This window comes from Dermochelys coriacea, chromosome 1 (assembly GCF_009764565.3).
Source record: "Dermochelys coriacea isolate rDerCor1 chromosome 1, rDerCor1.pri.v4, whole genome shotgun sequence".
Classification (NCBI taxonomy): Eukaryota; Metazoa; Chordata; order Testudines; family Dermochelyidae; genus Dermochelys; species Dermochelys coriacea.
Window position 1 is genome coordinate 78,108,832 of NC_050068.2, and position 11,684 is coordinate 78,120,515.

At 40.4% G+C, this 11,684-nt stretch overlaps 1 protein-coding gene across 3 annotated transcripts in view; it reads left to right on the top strand.

The window, feature by feature from the left end:
• Positions 1-7,228, top strand: part of PIBF1 (progesterone immunomodulatory binding factor 1) — a 174,014-nt gene extending 166,786 nt beyond the window's left edge. For 2 of the 3 annotated variants that reach the window (XM_043504587.1, XM_038400874.2), the window contains exons 17-18: positions 1,075-1,254; positions 6,875-7,228. In XM_043504587.1, coding sequence (XP_043360522.1) covers positions 1,075-1,254; positions 6,875-6,931 — 237 coding nt within the window. In that variant the 3' untranslated portion in view covers positions 6,932-7,228. Of the gene's footprint in view, positions 1-1,074; positions 1,255-6,874 lie in introns of those variants that run through there. The other variant, XM_043504588.1, reaches the window with a different exon arrangement.
• The last annotated feature ends 4,456 nt before the right edge of the window (positions 7,229-11,684 follow it).

The window sequence follows — 11,684 nt, forward strand, 5'->3', positions numbered from 1 at the left end:
CAGTGAGCACCCCCGGCACACTGGAAAGATGGCGCCTGTAGCTCCATCCCCGGAGTTGGTGCCTGTACAAGGAGCTGCATATTAAATTCTGAAGAGCCTTTATGGTTTTGAACTGCTCTTTGAATGAAGATTGCACTCACTTGGTTGTTTTGTCAGTAATTCACAAATCGTTACAAGGTAGAGCTAGAAGCACCAGTGTGAGGGGTGGGGGAAATTATGTAACATATTTTGTAACAATTCCATCCATTAAAAATGAAGAAAATAATGACAGCAGCAGGGAGATGCTGTGACATTAGAAGATCATGGCAGATTAAAGTCAGAGAGGGAGTTATGGTTTTGCTTTTGTCACTTTACTAATGATCTTGAACCAATCTATGGAGGGGAGGGGGAGGTTAAAATCTATTGAATTGTTTGTTTAGCAAATTATTAAATTTCCAAGTCAGTGAGAACCCTTCTGGCCACCATATCCCTTTCTTTCGTTTTCAGTAGTTGCTTTTTCATTCCATAGTTCAGATCATGATCCTTTTCCTCCTTTTTGCTAGTCTCTCCTCGGCCTCTCTTATCAATTGATTGATTTTTCTAGGGGTAAAGACATACATTTGTTTTTTATATCTGCATTTATAAGACACATACCCAAACCTTAACCCTCAGAGTACTATTTATCATAGCCACTCAAATTGGATTCTGTAAGCTATCTTTAAAATAATTGTTTAAAATAAATGGCCGCTTAAATGAAAAAAAGGGATAGTGCGATCCTTAATGCACTTTAAATCCTTTTTCTGTTACAGCATTTAGACATTATGAGGTTTTATTTGTATAACTCTTCTGTGCCTTTTTATTTTATTACTCCCTTTAGTAAAGTAGTTTCTAACTAGTACTCAGACTAATAAATGCAAGTAAATAATCAGGCTCATTATAGGGTTATTGATCTGCCTATAATCTATTTAGATATTTTGATTTGGTGAATAGAAATGCATTATTAACAAATAATCCTTTTAATAGGTTTTACTATTTTTAGTTTTATTGAAAATTTAGCATTGTTATTTATTTTAATTTTATTTTATGTTTTTACAGGAACTGGCAGTAATGAAACAGATTCTTATCAGTCTGCATGGTAAACGCTATGGGGAAAATGTACCTCAGTCTCATAGTGACGTAAGAAGCTTAACTGCAAAACACAAATCAAACCCTTCTGTAAAGCTGCCAGCAGAACATGAGGAAGAAAATGTATTTATACCCAAACCAACATTATTTGTAAGTACAGTAATTAAAATAAGTGACCTAGGCATTTTGTTTAGAGCACTATTGCTCACATTTCAAAAAAGCTGTCCGTGGGTGGGGGTATATATAAAAAAAAAATTACTCCTGGAAGTCTGCTTCTTTGAAGAGATGATTTCAAAGGATTTGTATTCATCTTGTGGTGTTAGTTCAAAACAGTGCAGCATGCCTGCTGAAAGTTTCTCTCTGTGGTAGTGGTAGGCTACAGGAAGCTATATCCCTCTACTGGTCACACACTATCACGGATTCCAGCCCTTTAGAAACTTCTAGATCTTAAAGTGCACAGGAAACAAATCTCCCAAAACAATTCAGTTAGTAAAGTTGTATTAAAAATGGATAACAAAACAGAATTCTAACATATCCAATACATTAACATCCCAATGGATGTAAGAAAATATATATATTGGAATTTATATTTACATAATACTTACACATACACAGGCTGGTCGCACTGCTTAATACTGAGGTGGCCCGACACTTCCTGTTATACGACTTTGTTTTTGATTGCTTTATTACTTAAAATTTATACTTTTAGGGGCTGAAATATTCTGTGCTGGGGGTCTGCTTCGAGCTACATTTTTTGGAAAGTTTCATGCTAAACGGTTCAGAAGTTTCTGAGAGTGAGGCTAGGGAAAATATTTTGTCATTTTAAAAATTTCTGGCAACCTTTTCTTTGCGAAGCTATAGCGCCCCCAAACTTTAGAGCAGGGACTTAAAATTTGGCAAGGGGGAGAAGGGTTGTACCTTTTGCTGTCCCTGTGAAAATGCGTCCATATATGACCAAGATGCAAGACTTGGCCAAAAATTTGTTTGCACAAGCTCAATAGAGATTTCTTAGTTTTGTAGCTAAAATCTCTGAAGATTCCATGTGTGCTGACTATGCTCCCCTGAACTGAGCTTGGGGCTTACAAGTCAAGGCTGGGTTATCCCTGAATTTTCAGCTTCCAGCTGCTCTTGGTTCTGGAACGTAGAGCAGGGAGTTTTCTCTCTCCTGTGCTCTTAGTGCCTTCCCTGCTGCTGCCCAGGCAATGTGGATGAGGAAGACACTTGACATGAATGCAAAGGGGAACAAGGCCCAGACTGTGAGGGAAGGGAAAGGACTAGATTGGGACAAGAAGCCTGGTGAGACTGGAACTGGAGGCTGGGAGGGAAGGAGACGCTGACTGGGTATATGTGCATGTCTTTAATTAAATACTGGGTAATTATTTCCATAGGACCCCTGGCTCATTCAGTGCTCAGGATGGATTCTGCTCATTTAATAAGCAATATTTTGGGTTACCCTTATTAATCAATGTTCAGCCTTATTTACTGCACTCTATTTAATCCCTGTTCTGAATACAGAAATATTAATTACCTTATGGGCGTCTCATGGTACTCATCACTGAGTGCTATACAAATAGCAATTATCTTCACAACACCCCTGTGAGGTGCAGGGTTGGTATTATCTGAAATAGGGATGCTAAAGGACAGAGAATAATGGCAAAAGTTTACAGTAATATTGGTCGCCCAATTTGAGAGGCCTAGGATCTGATTTTTCAGAATATTTAGCGTTGTATCACACTTTATATGTTCAAAGCACAGTTCCCCATTGACTTCACTTGCAGTTGTGAGTGCTCAGCATTTCTGCTTAACTGACCCCAGGGTCTCAAGTTGGGCACTCGTAGAATGAGGAACAAACAGTTCCTCACCCCTGTGAAAAGCTTGGCTTACGTGATCTACCCAGAATCATACAGGAACTCTGTGGGAGAGGCAGGGATAGAATCCAGCTCTCCAAAGCAGCATTCAGTTGCCTTAACCGTGAGACCATTCTTTTCCTACATACAAACACCCTGCCTCAGTCACTAGCACCTTCCAGCTTCTTAACAGAAGAGACAGGGGTGCTACAGACAACAGCCCCCCTTCATTACACAGTCTTGATTATTTGCCAGAGCAGGTCCATTCTGTGCACTGAATGAGGCAGGGGTTCTTTGGAAAGTCATCATGTAATTAATGGGTTTCAGAGTAGCAGCCGTGTTAGTCTGTATTCGCAAAAAGAAAAGGAGTACCCATGGCACCTTAGAGACTAACAAATTTATTAGAGCATAAGCTTTCGTGAGCTACAGCTCACAGTGTCATTAAGTCTCAAGGGACTGAATTGGGGTTGCAAAAGCAGCCTTAATTCTGGCATTTCCTAACTTTTGAGTTCTTATCTGTGAAGCCTCAGTGTCCTTTTAATATACGTAAGTACGTGTGTGTGTGTGTGTGTGTGTGTGTGTGTAAAATATATAAAATAAAGGGTGCTTCCATGTGAATATAAAATCATATATGTAATGTGTATGAATGTGTGTGTGTATAAAGAAGAATACCTCCCTGTAGCGACGTGACAACTCACCGGTACGGCACCTCCTGCTGGTCATCTTGGGAATTAGCTCTTTCCAGCCTTTGGAACGCCCTCTGCTGGCCAGGGTCTCGCCTGCCACTGGCATCCATGTCCCTCCCAGACCCCGGTGCCCTTTACCCTGTGGTTCTGCCCCAGCAATATCCCCACACTCTGGGTCTCCCTTCCCTGGGGAACCCCCATCCCTCAAAACCCACCTTGCCTCAGTGGCTGCTGCCAGTCATCATCTAGCCCCCGCTCACTGGGGCAGACTGCAGTCTGTAAAGGCCACTCGTCATTGGCAAGGAGGTTAGGACCTGCTGCCTTTGCCTATCCTCAGGCTGCCCCTCTGCAGCCCCAGTACCTTCTTGGGCCTTTACCAAGGCCTGCAGCCTAGGGGTTTATCAGACTGGAGCTCCACAGCTCCCTGTGCCCTTCCCCAGCACGGCTCTTCTTAAGGTATCTTGCTCCCAGGCAGCTAGCCCTTCCCTCTCCAGGGCTGCTTTTACTATTGGCTCCCCAGGGCAGCCCTCTCCCAGGGCTGATTTAACCCTTTCAGGGCCAGAGCAGGGTGACCACCCCCCTACACTCCCTCAAAAATGAACTGAAGAGGAGGAGGGTGGCTGACGGTTTTATAAGCATGAGTTTCCAATTTTCTTATATGTTTGCTTGCAGAGGAGTTTCTGGAGGCTTTGGTTCATGGCTGATTGGAGTCAATAGCTTCAGCAGGGATGTGTCAATCAGAAGCAGATTAGGGTTTTGTGGGGCCCTGGGCCAGAACAAGTGGGGGCCATTCCCTACCCCTTCTTCCTCCAGTACACCCTTACCCCCTGGTGCTCCTGCCAGAGAGCAGGGTGGGGCATCGGGGCTTGCCCTACTCCGCCTGGCACTCCTGCCCGTCGGAGTGTGGGGGCACCCCAGTTGGCCAGGGGCCCTCGCCAGGGCCTCATTGGCCAAGTGGCTAATCCACCACTGGTGTCAATGCTGCAGAAAAGAACCCCACATCAAAAAGTCTCAGAGCCTGGGTCAACTGACTCAGGCTCATGCTATGGGTCTTGCAATAGCAGGGTAGATGCTCCCACTCAGGCTGGAGCCTGAGCTCTGAGACCTGGTGAGGGGGATAAGTCTCAGAGCGCAGGCGCCAGCACTGCTATTTTGAGACCTGTGAGGTGACTTTCTACTGTAGTGTATTTTGTTTTTTGCGCAGATGTTTCCAGTATGTTACTGCACTTTGTACTTGCCACTTAAGGTGAAATTGATATCTCGTCCAGTAAGAAAGAGCGCATTACCACTCCCCTCCAAGGGTGTTACATTGTGAGCACACATCAAAAGAATTTAGTTTGTAAATGGATTATAGATTATTTTAAGGTGGCCAGTGTTGTGGGCCTAGAAGGGTGCTGGGTCTGTCTTAAGTAGGGCAGCAGACATTGAGTCACAGTACTCAGTTTCAGAGTAGCAGCTGTGATAGTCTGTATTCGCAAAAAGAAAGGGAGTACTTGTGGCACCTTAGAGATTTAACAGATTTATTTGAGCATAGTCTCTAAGGTGCCACAAGTACTCCTTTTCTTTTTACAGTACTCAGAGTTACTCAACGCAAGCTTCTGCTTCAGAGACAGACTTAGGTAGGCTCTTGGTTGTATCTCCAGGAGAGATTCAGGCATCCCTGTTGAAGATGACCAGTTCTGGTTAATTCTTTCAGATAGGCCTGACATCTATACATGTGAGGCTAGACTCCCAAGCACAAAAGTGACTGCGGTATACTTTAACTTGCATCTTTTGGTGGCTTTCACAAAGATTTACAATCTCCTTTTAATAGTAGAGTCAAAAATTAAGTAGCTCCAGAGAAGGAAAGCAAAGGAAAATGAATTATAGCTTTAAGTTTCATTTGCAGTTATTAATAGAACAAATGGAAGAACAATACAACATCCCACCACAGGTAGATGTCATAGTAAACAATAAATACTTGCATTTATGTAGCGCCTTTCACCCAAGGTACTGAAAGCACTTCACATACGCAAAGCCTAACAACAATCCTTAAGCACAGTAGTTAAGTGTTTTGTACAAATGTTGCTCCATTTCCTTGAGGAAGCTGGGAATATAACTCAGAAGTCTTACTTCATAGTCCACTGCTCGAACTACTAAGTACCCTCTGATTTTTCTGACAAGTATGGGACAAATTTAGAAAATATATTTTTGGGGAGATTTCCTAAATCAAGTGCCAGCTGTAATAATTGGGCTTTTTTTCCCCCTCTCAAGTTTGGTGTGTGTTTGCTGTTGAACAATTTGTGTTTGATTAAATTTGTGAGCCAGACTTAATAGTCAAATAATGTCATGGGTAGAATGAAAATAATGCCTTTTCAAACTTATTACCATTTCTTTGGATGGAATGTTCACTAATGACACAAAATTCTTTTGAAAGTCTGAAATAACAAATGCACTATGTAAGAAACAGAACACGTGTTGTATCTTTTTGAGGCCATTTCAGTAGAGGATTTTAACTGTAATAATTACACTTATCACTTGTTCAAAATGTACTGCCATGGAGCCTGGGGAATTGGGAGGCAGTGAACAGGTCTGTACTTCTGGTGGCTCTCCTAGAACTTTGTTTTTTACGGCTGAATTCCCTGCCAATTCCATTGAGTCTGAAGATGACTCATCCCCTTCCTTCCCCCACTTACTTGCTATTGCTTTTCCATGTAAAAGGTTGCTGTAATTGCTATAGGAATTTTATGCAGTTGTGAATGTGTGATAAGTAGCTTACAAGACTGTGAATGTAAGGAAAGGTAATCCAGAAGCAGTGTCCCACAATTAAGTTATGGTCTGTGCTATGACTAAATTGGAGAACCCATGTTCTTACATGTAGTTTTTTGTATTATGCTTAAAATGTTGGCATATTGTAGCACACCTCTTTGTCCGAGGTTCCCACCCCCTTTTTTAACAGAAATACACGTAACGTAATTTACAATGATAGTCCTTTAGTTAAGCATTTCATGAATCATTTTACCATTGGTAAACATTTTGAATCATAATTTGGTTAATAATTTGATACTTGGTTTATTTTATTATCTTAGACACACAGAACTTTAGTATATTTTTGTGTAATGTAAACCTTTCACGTTTTAATTGATTTTAGTTTAAGCAGAGCTATGAATGGCAGAGGGAGGAGTGCAGTGTTGTGTGGATTGCATATTTCTCTTGCCTTTCAATTGTCTCATAACCAAAACATTCTTTGTTTCACAGACAAATAGAGAGGCACCTGATTGGTACAGGAAACTGAAGCAGAAAAAAGCACCATGACATTTTTCCAGGGATTTTCAATATAAATAATCAGTTTGGCAGTTTATTCTGTGAAGAAAGAAATTGTATTCATAATCATGTTCTTAGTACCACACAAATAAACAACTGGTTTGTTTAATTTTATACCTATGTTTATACATTGTAACATTACCATTAAACATCTAATGAAAAAATGTATGCAGTACTTGATGTGATGATTTTACCATCAATATGTTCTAATTCAAAATACTAAATACAAACATACTCTGTGTGTTTATAATTTTGGCTAATAAAGGACGTCTTATTCAGAGTGCTCATTAATATGAATTTCAGCTTTTTCATATCGTTTTTCTTGGATACTGTGTTTCTTGCCACATTCTTGTAACTGTTCTGGCTTCTAGAAGCTTAAATACTTAAGAAACATAAGAAAACAGCATCAGATGGCAAGAATTTTTAAGTTTCTTAATAGCCTTGATTGCATGGCGCTGTTAAGCTAGGCTCTGTTCATGCCCTGTGTTTCACAGAAAATTTCAGTAAAATATCTGGCTGACAAATCTCAAAAACCAATCATCGATGGGGAATCCTCAAATGATGGGGGGGAGGTGTTTCTAGTGGGTTTCTGGAGGGATCAGTAGTAGGCCTCATGCTATTCAATATTTTTACCAATGAACTGGAAGTAAATATAAAATTGCTACTGATAAAATTTGCAGATAGCATGAAGATTGACAGAATGAGAAAATACTGGGTACTAAAGGGCTCTTTAATCTTGTGGAGAAAGGTCTGACAAGAAACAATGGCTGGAAGCTGAAGTCAGACAAATTCAAATTGGAAATGTCAGATTTTTAATAGTTTTCAGAGTAGCAGCCGTATTAGTCTGTATTCGCAAAAAGAAAAGGAGGACTTGTGGCACCTTAGAGACTAACAAATTTATGTGAGCATAAGCTTTCGTGAGCTACAGCTCACTTCATCGAAATGCATCTGATGAAGTGAGCTGTAGCTCACGAAAGCTTATGCTCAAATAAATTTGTTAGTCTCTAAGGTGCCACAAGTACTCCTTTTATTTTTAATAGTGACGGTGAATAACCACTGGAACAAACTACCCAGAGAAGTGGGGGATTCTTCATTACTTGCTGCCTTCAAATCAGGACTGAATTCTTTTCTGGAAGATGTAGTTTAGTCAAACACAAGTTATTGGGTTCAATATGGGGTAACTGGATGAAATGTATACAGGCGATGAGACTAGATTATGTTATGGTCCCTTCTGGCCTTAAACTCCTTGAGTGTATAAATTAACCAGAACTAAAAATCAGCTTCATTAAATATCTTGATAGTATAGGCCCTGTTTACATTAGAGAAATATGCAGCCCCCGATGTAGATGTTCTGCACCGATATAAAGCGATGTTTAGTCCAATGATTTACCATATTAAATTAGACCCAAAGTAAGCCCCACTTTACATCAGTGCAGCGCATCTGAAGTAGAGGAGTGCACCATGCAGCTTTCTCTGATGTCAACATGGTCATAAATTGTTATGTAAATCCGGAACTTCTGATTGTGTATATTATAGATTTTGTATATGACACAAATATTTTACATGAAGCATAATGGCATCCTTTATTTGAGATGACTGTCCATTGAAAATATGGCTCAGATTATATTTTAAGATGAAGCTCCACTATGATTATATATTTAGGTATTGGGCATCAAACAATTACTACTTGCTTTGCCAAAGCGTTGAGCTGCATCAGGCTGCTGATTCCTTTTGTTCACCTACCCTTTGCAGCTCTTCCTGCATTTTCCACACACCCAGTTGAGGCAAAGCCAATTCCCCTTATTTCTGCTTCATGTGGGTCTCAATTTCTTCATCAGTTTTTCCTAATTGGTAATAGAATCATGTTCAAGTTCATAGAATCATAGAATATCAGGGTTGGAAGGGACCTCAGGAGTCATCTAGTCCAACCCCCTGCTCAAAGCAGGACTAATCCCCAACTAAATCATCGCAACCAGGGCTTTGTTTGCTTTGTTACTGTCTCTTTAGGACACAGAATAATAACCCATATATTGCATATTGCACATGTGAAATTATGCCCTTAGTTAACAGAAACAAAAGTGTTTCCCAGGGAGAGAATACATTTTAATATTATTTCAAAAATATGAGCAGATATAAAAACAAAGGAGTTTTAGTTAATCCAAAAATGTAAATATCCAGAAAGTTATATCAGAAAATTATTTCCATTACATTTGAGAGGAACTGTTTTTCATCCTTGAGTTAATATCTGCACAAAGGGTGGAGGAAGCTTGTTTTATTCTACCTCATCTTTATTACATAGGTCATTGGTAGAGCCCTACCAAATTCATGGCCATGAAAAACGCATCATGGACCGTGAACTCTGGTCTCTCCCCCACGAAATCTGGTCTTTTGTGTGCTCTTACCCTATACTATACAGGTTTCATGGGGGAAACCAGAGTGTCTCAAATTGGGGATCCTGATCCAAAAGGGAGTTGCAGGAGGGTTGTAAGGTTATTTTAGCGGGGGGATCGTGGTATTGCCCTCTTACTTCTGCACTGTCTTCAGAGCTGGGCGACCAGAGAGCGGTGGCTTTTGGCCAGGTGCCCAGCTCTGAAGGCAGCGCCACCACCTGCAGCAGTGTAGACATAGCAGTAGCAGCACCGCAATCCCCCTTACAATAACCTTTCAAAAACACACACACACACACACACAACTCCTTTTTGGGTCAGGACCCCTACAATTACAACATTGTGAAATTTCAGATTAAAATAGCTGAAATGATGAAATTCACTATTTTTAAAATCCTATGACCATGAAATCGACCAAAGTGGACCATGAATTTGGTAGGGTCTTAGTCATTGGGTACATACAGGAGAACGATACTGGTTGTGTGATACATATTTTGAAGGTCAGACAGTAGGTTTAAGCACATGCCAGAATTAGAACTTTGCTGTTATGAATGAGAGGTAGAGTACAAATGGCAGTTTCTTACACCAATAAGCTTGCATCTTCTTATGTTAATTGTGTGCCATTGAACTTTTTTGTGAGAAGGAATAACTTATTTAATATTCACAGTGATATAGTACAGGGTTATGTATTTCTAAATTGTCACCTGGCACTCTAAAAATTATATGGTCTAAGGGAGTGGTTCCCAAACTTGTTCCGCCGCTTGTGCAGAGAAAGCCCCTGGTGGGCCGGGCCAGTTTGTTTACCAGCCATGTCCGCAGGTTTGGCCAATCGCAACTCCCAGTGGCCGTGGTTCACTGCTCCAGGCCAATGGGAGCTGCGGGAAGCGGCGGCCAGTACGTCCCTCGGCCCACACTGCTTCCTGCAGCTCCCATTGGCCTGGAGCAGCGAATCATGGCCACTGGGAGCCATGAGTGGCCGAACCTGTGGACGCGGCAGGTAAACAGCCTGGCCCGCCAGAGGCTTTCCCTGCACAAGAGGCGGAACAAGTTTTGGAACCGCTGGTCTAAGGGTATGAGTAAGTTTATTTGGAAACTTCTCAGTTGATTTCTACAATTTCCATAATATTTCTATGTATACTTTAAGATTTTAGCATTTTACCTAGCCACAATCAGAACACACAAGAAATGCATTCTTATACAAATATTTAGTATATTTTTACCCATTTTCTCATATTACAAAACATAACCAGCTCTATGATTGTAGGAGTATATTTGTTTGGACAGTTATACATTTTAAAAGTTACCTCTGCTCTACTTTTTAATCTTGATCTTGATAGTTTCACCTTGCTTACTATTAGACCTGGTTGGGAAACAGACTTCCTGTTCTGAGAAAAGTCTTTTTGAAAATCCAAAAACTCGTAATTTTTTGTCAAACTAGATGTCTGAAATATTTTATTTCTGAAACATCAAAGTGTTCCTGCTCTGGGAACATTTCAGTGGAGCCTGAATCCAGACACTCTGAGAAGCTCAGCTCCATGGCAGACTGCCAGGTGAGTGGGCAAGCTAATGGAAAATTAGGCTGGTTTCTGCTGAAATTTGAACAGAATTGACACATTACCATGATACATTTTGATTTAGAAAAATCAGCATTTTCCAATGGAAAAATGTATCACTGGAAAATTTCCAACCAACTCTTTGTCTGTGTCTTGAAGTTTGGAAGCATCAATATCAATGCTTAGAATATACAGATGATGCACACTTCTGTTTATAGGTTTTCCTGGCTCCTGTGGAATATTCATACATTTTTCAGTTGAAGAGACTTTTCTAGAAATACACTTTGCATTTTTCATGTCTTATTAAGAGACATGAAGATTTAAGTTAATTATCTAGGAGGAGATCATCCTAGCTTTTCATGTGAAAGCTAGAATGTCACTTGAATACAACAAATCAAATATGAAATGCCCTACAGCAAAAATTAATGAATCCTTTTGCCCTTTAAATAATGATAATGTTCAGTTGTATTACCTATATGCTATTTTCAGTGACATTACTTCTCACAAACATAATTATCAGGTGAATTATCTCACGATTCTTCCTCATGAAATTCTTTCTGCATTTCCCCATTGTAGGTGGTCTTGTTATGGAACTATTCAAACCAGTGGAACCTGTAGGGGTCTGGCATGCATCTGAACATTCCATAACCCAATAACCCCTTACCCATCTTCAGTTCTTCTTTTCCACCAGGAAAGACAAAGGAAAAAGATCCCCATTATCCCATTTTATGTTTGCTAACTAGAATTTAAGTTGTTAGTTTAATTTTCAGAGTTGGCAGTTTGTAGGTTTGACAGTTGTGTGGG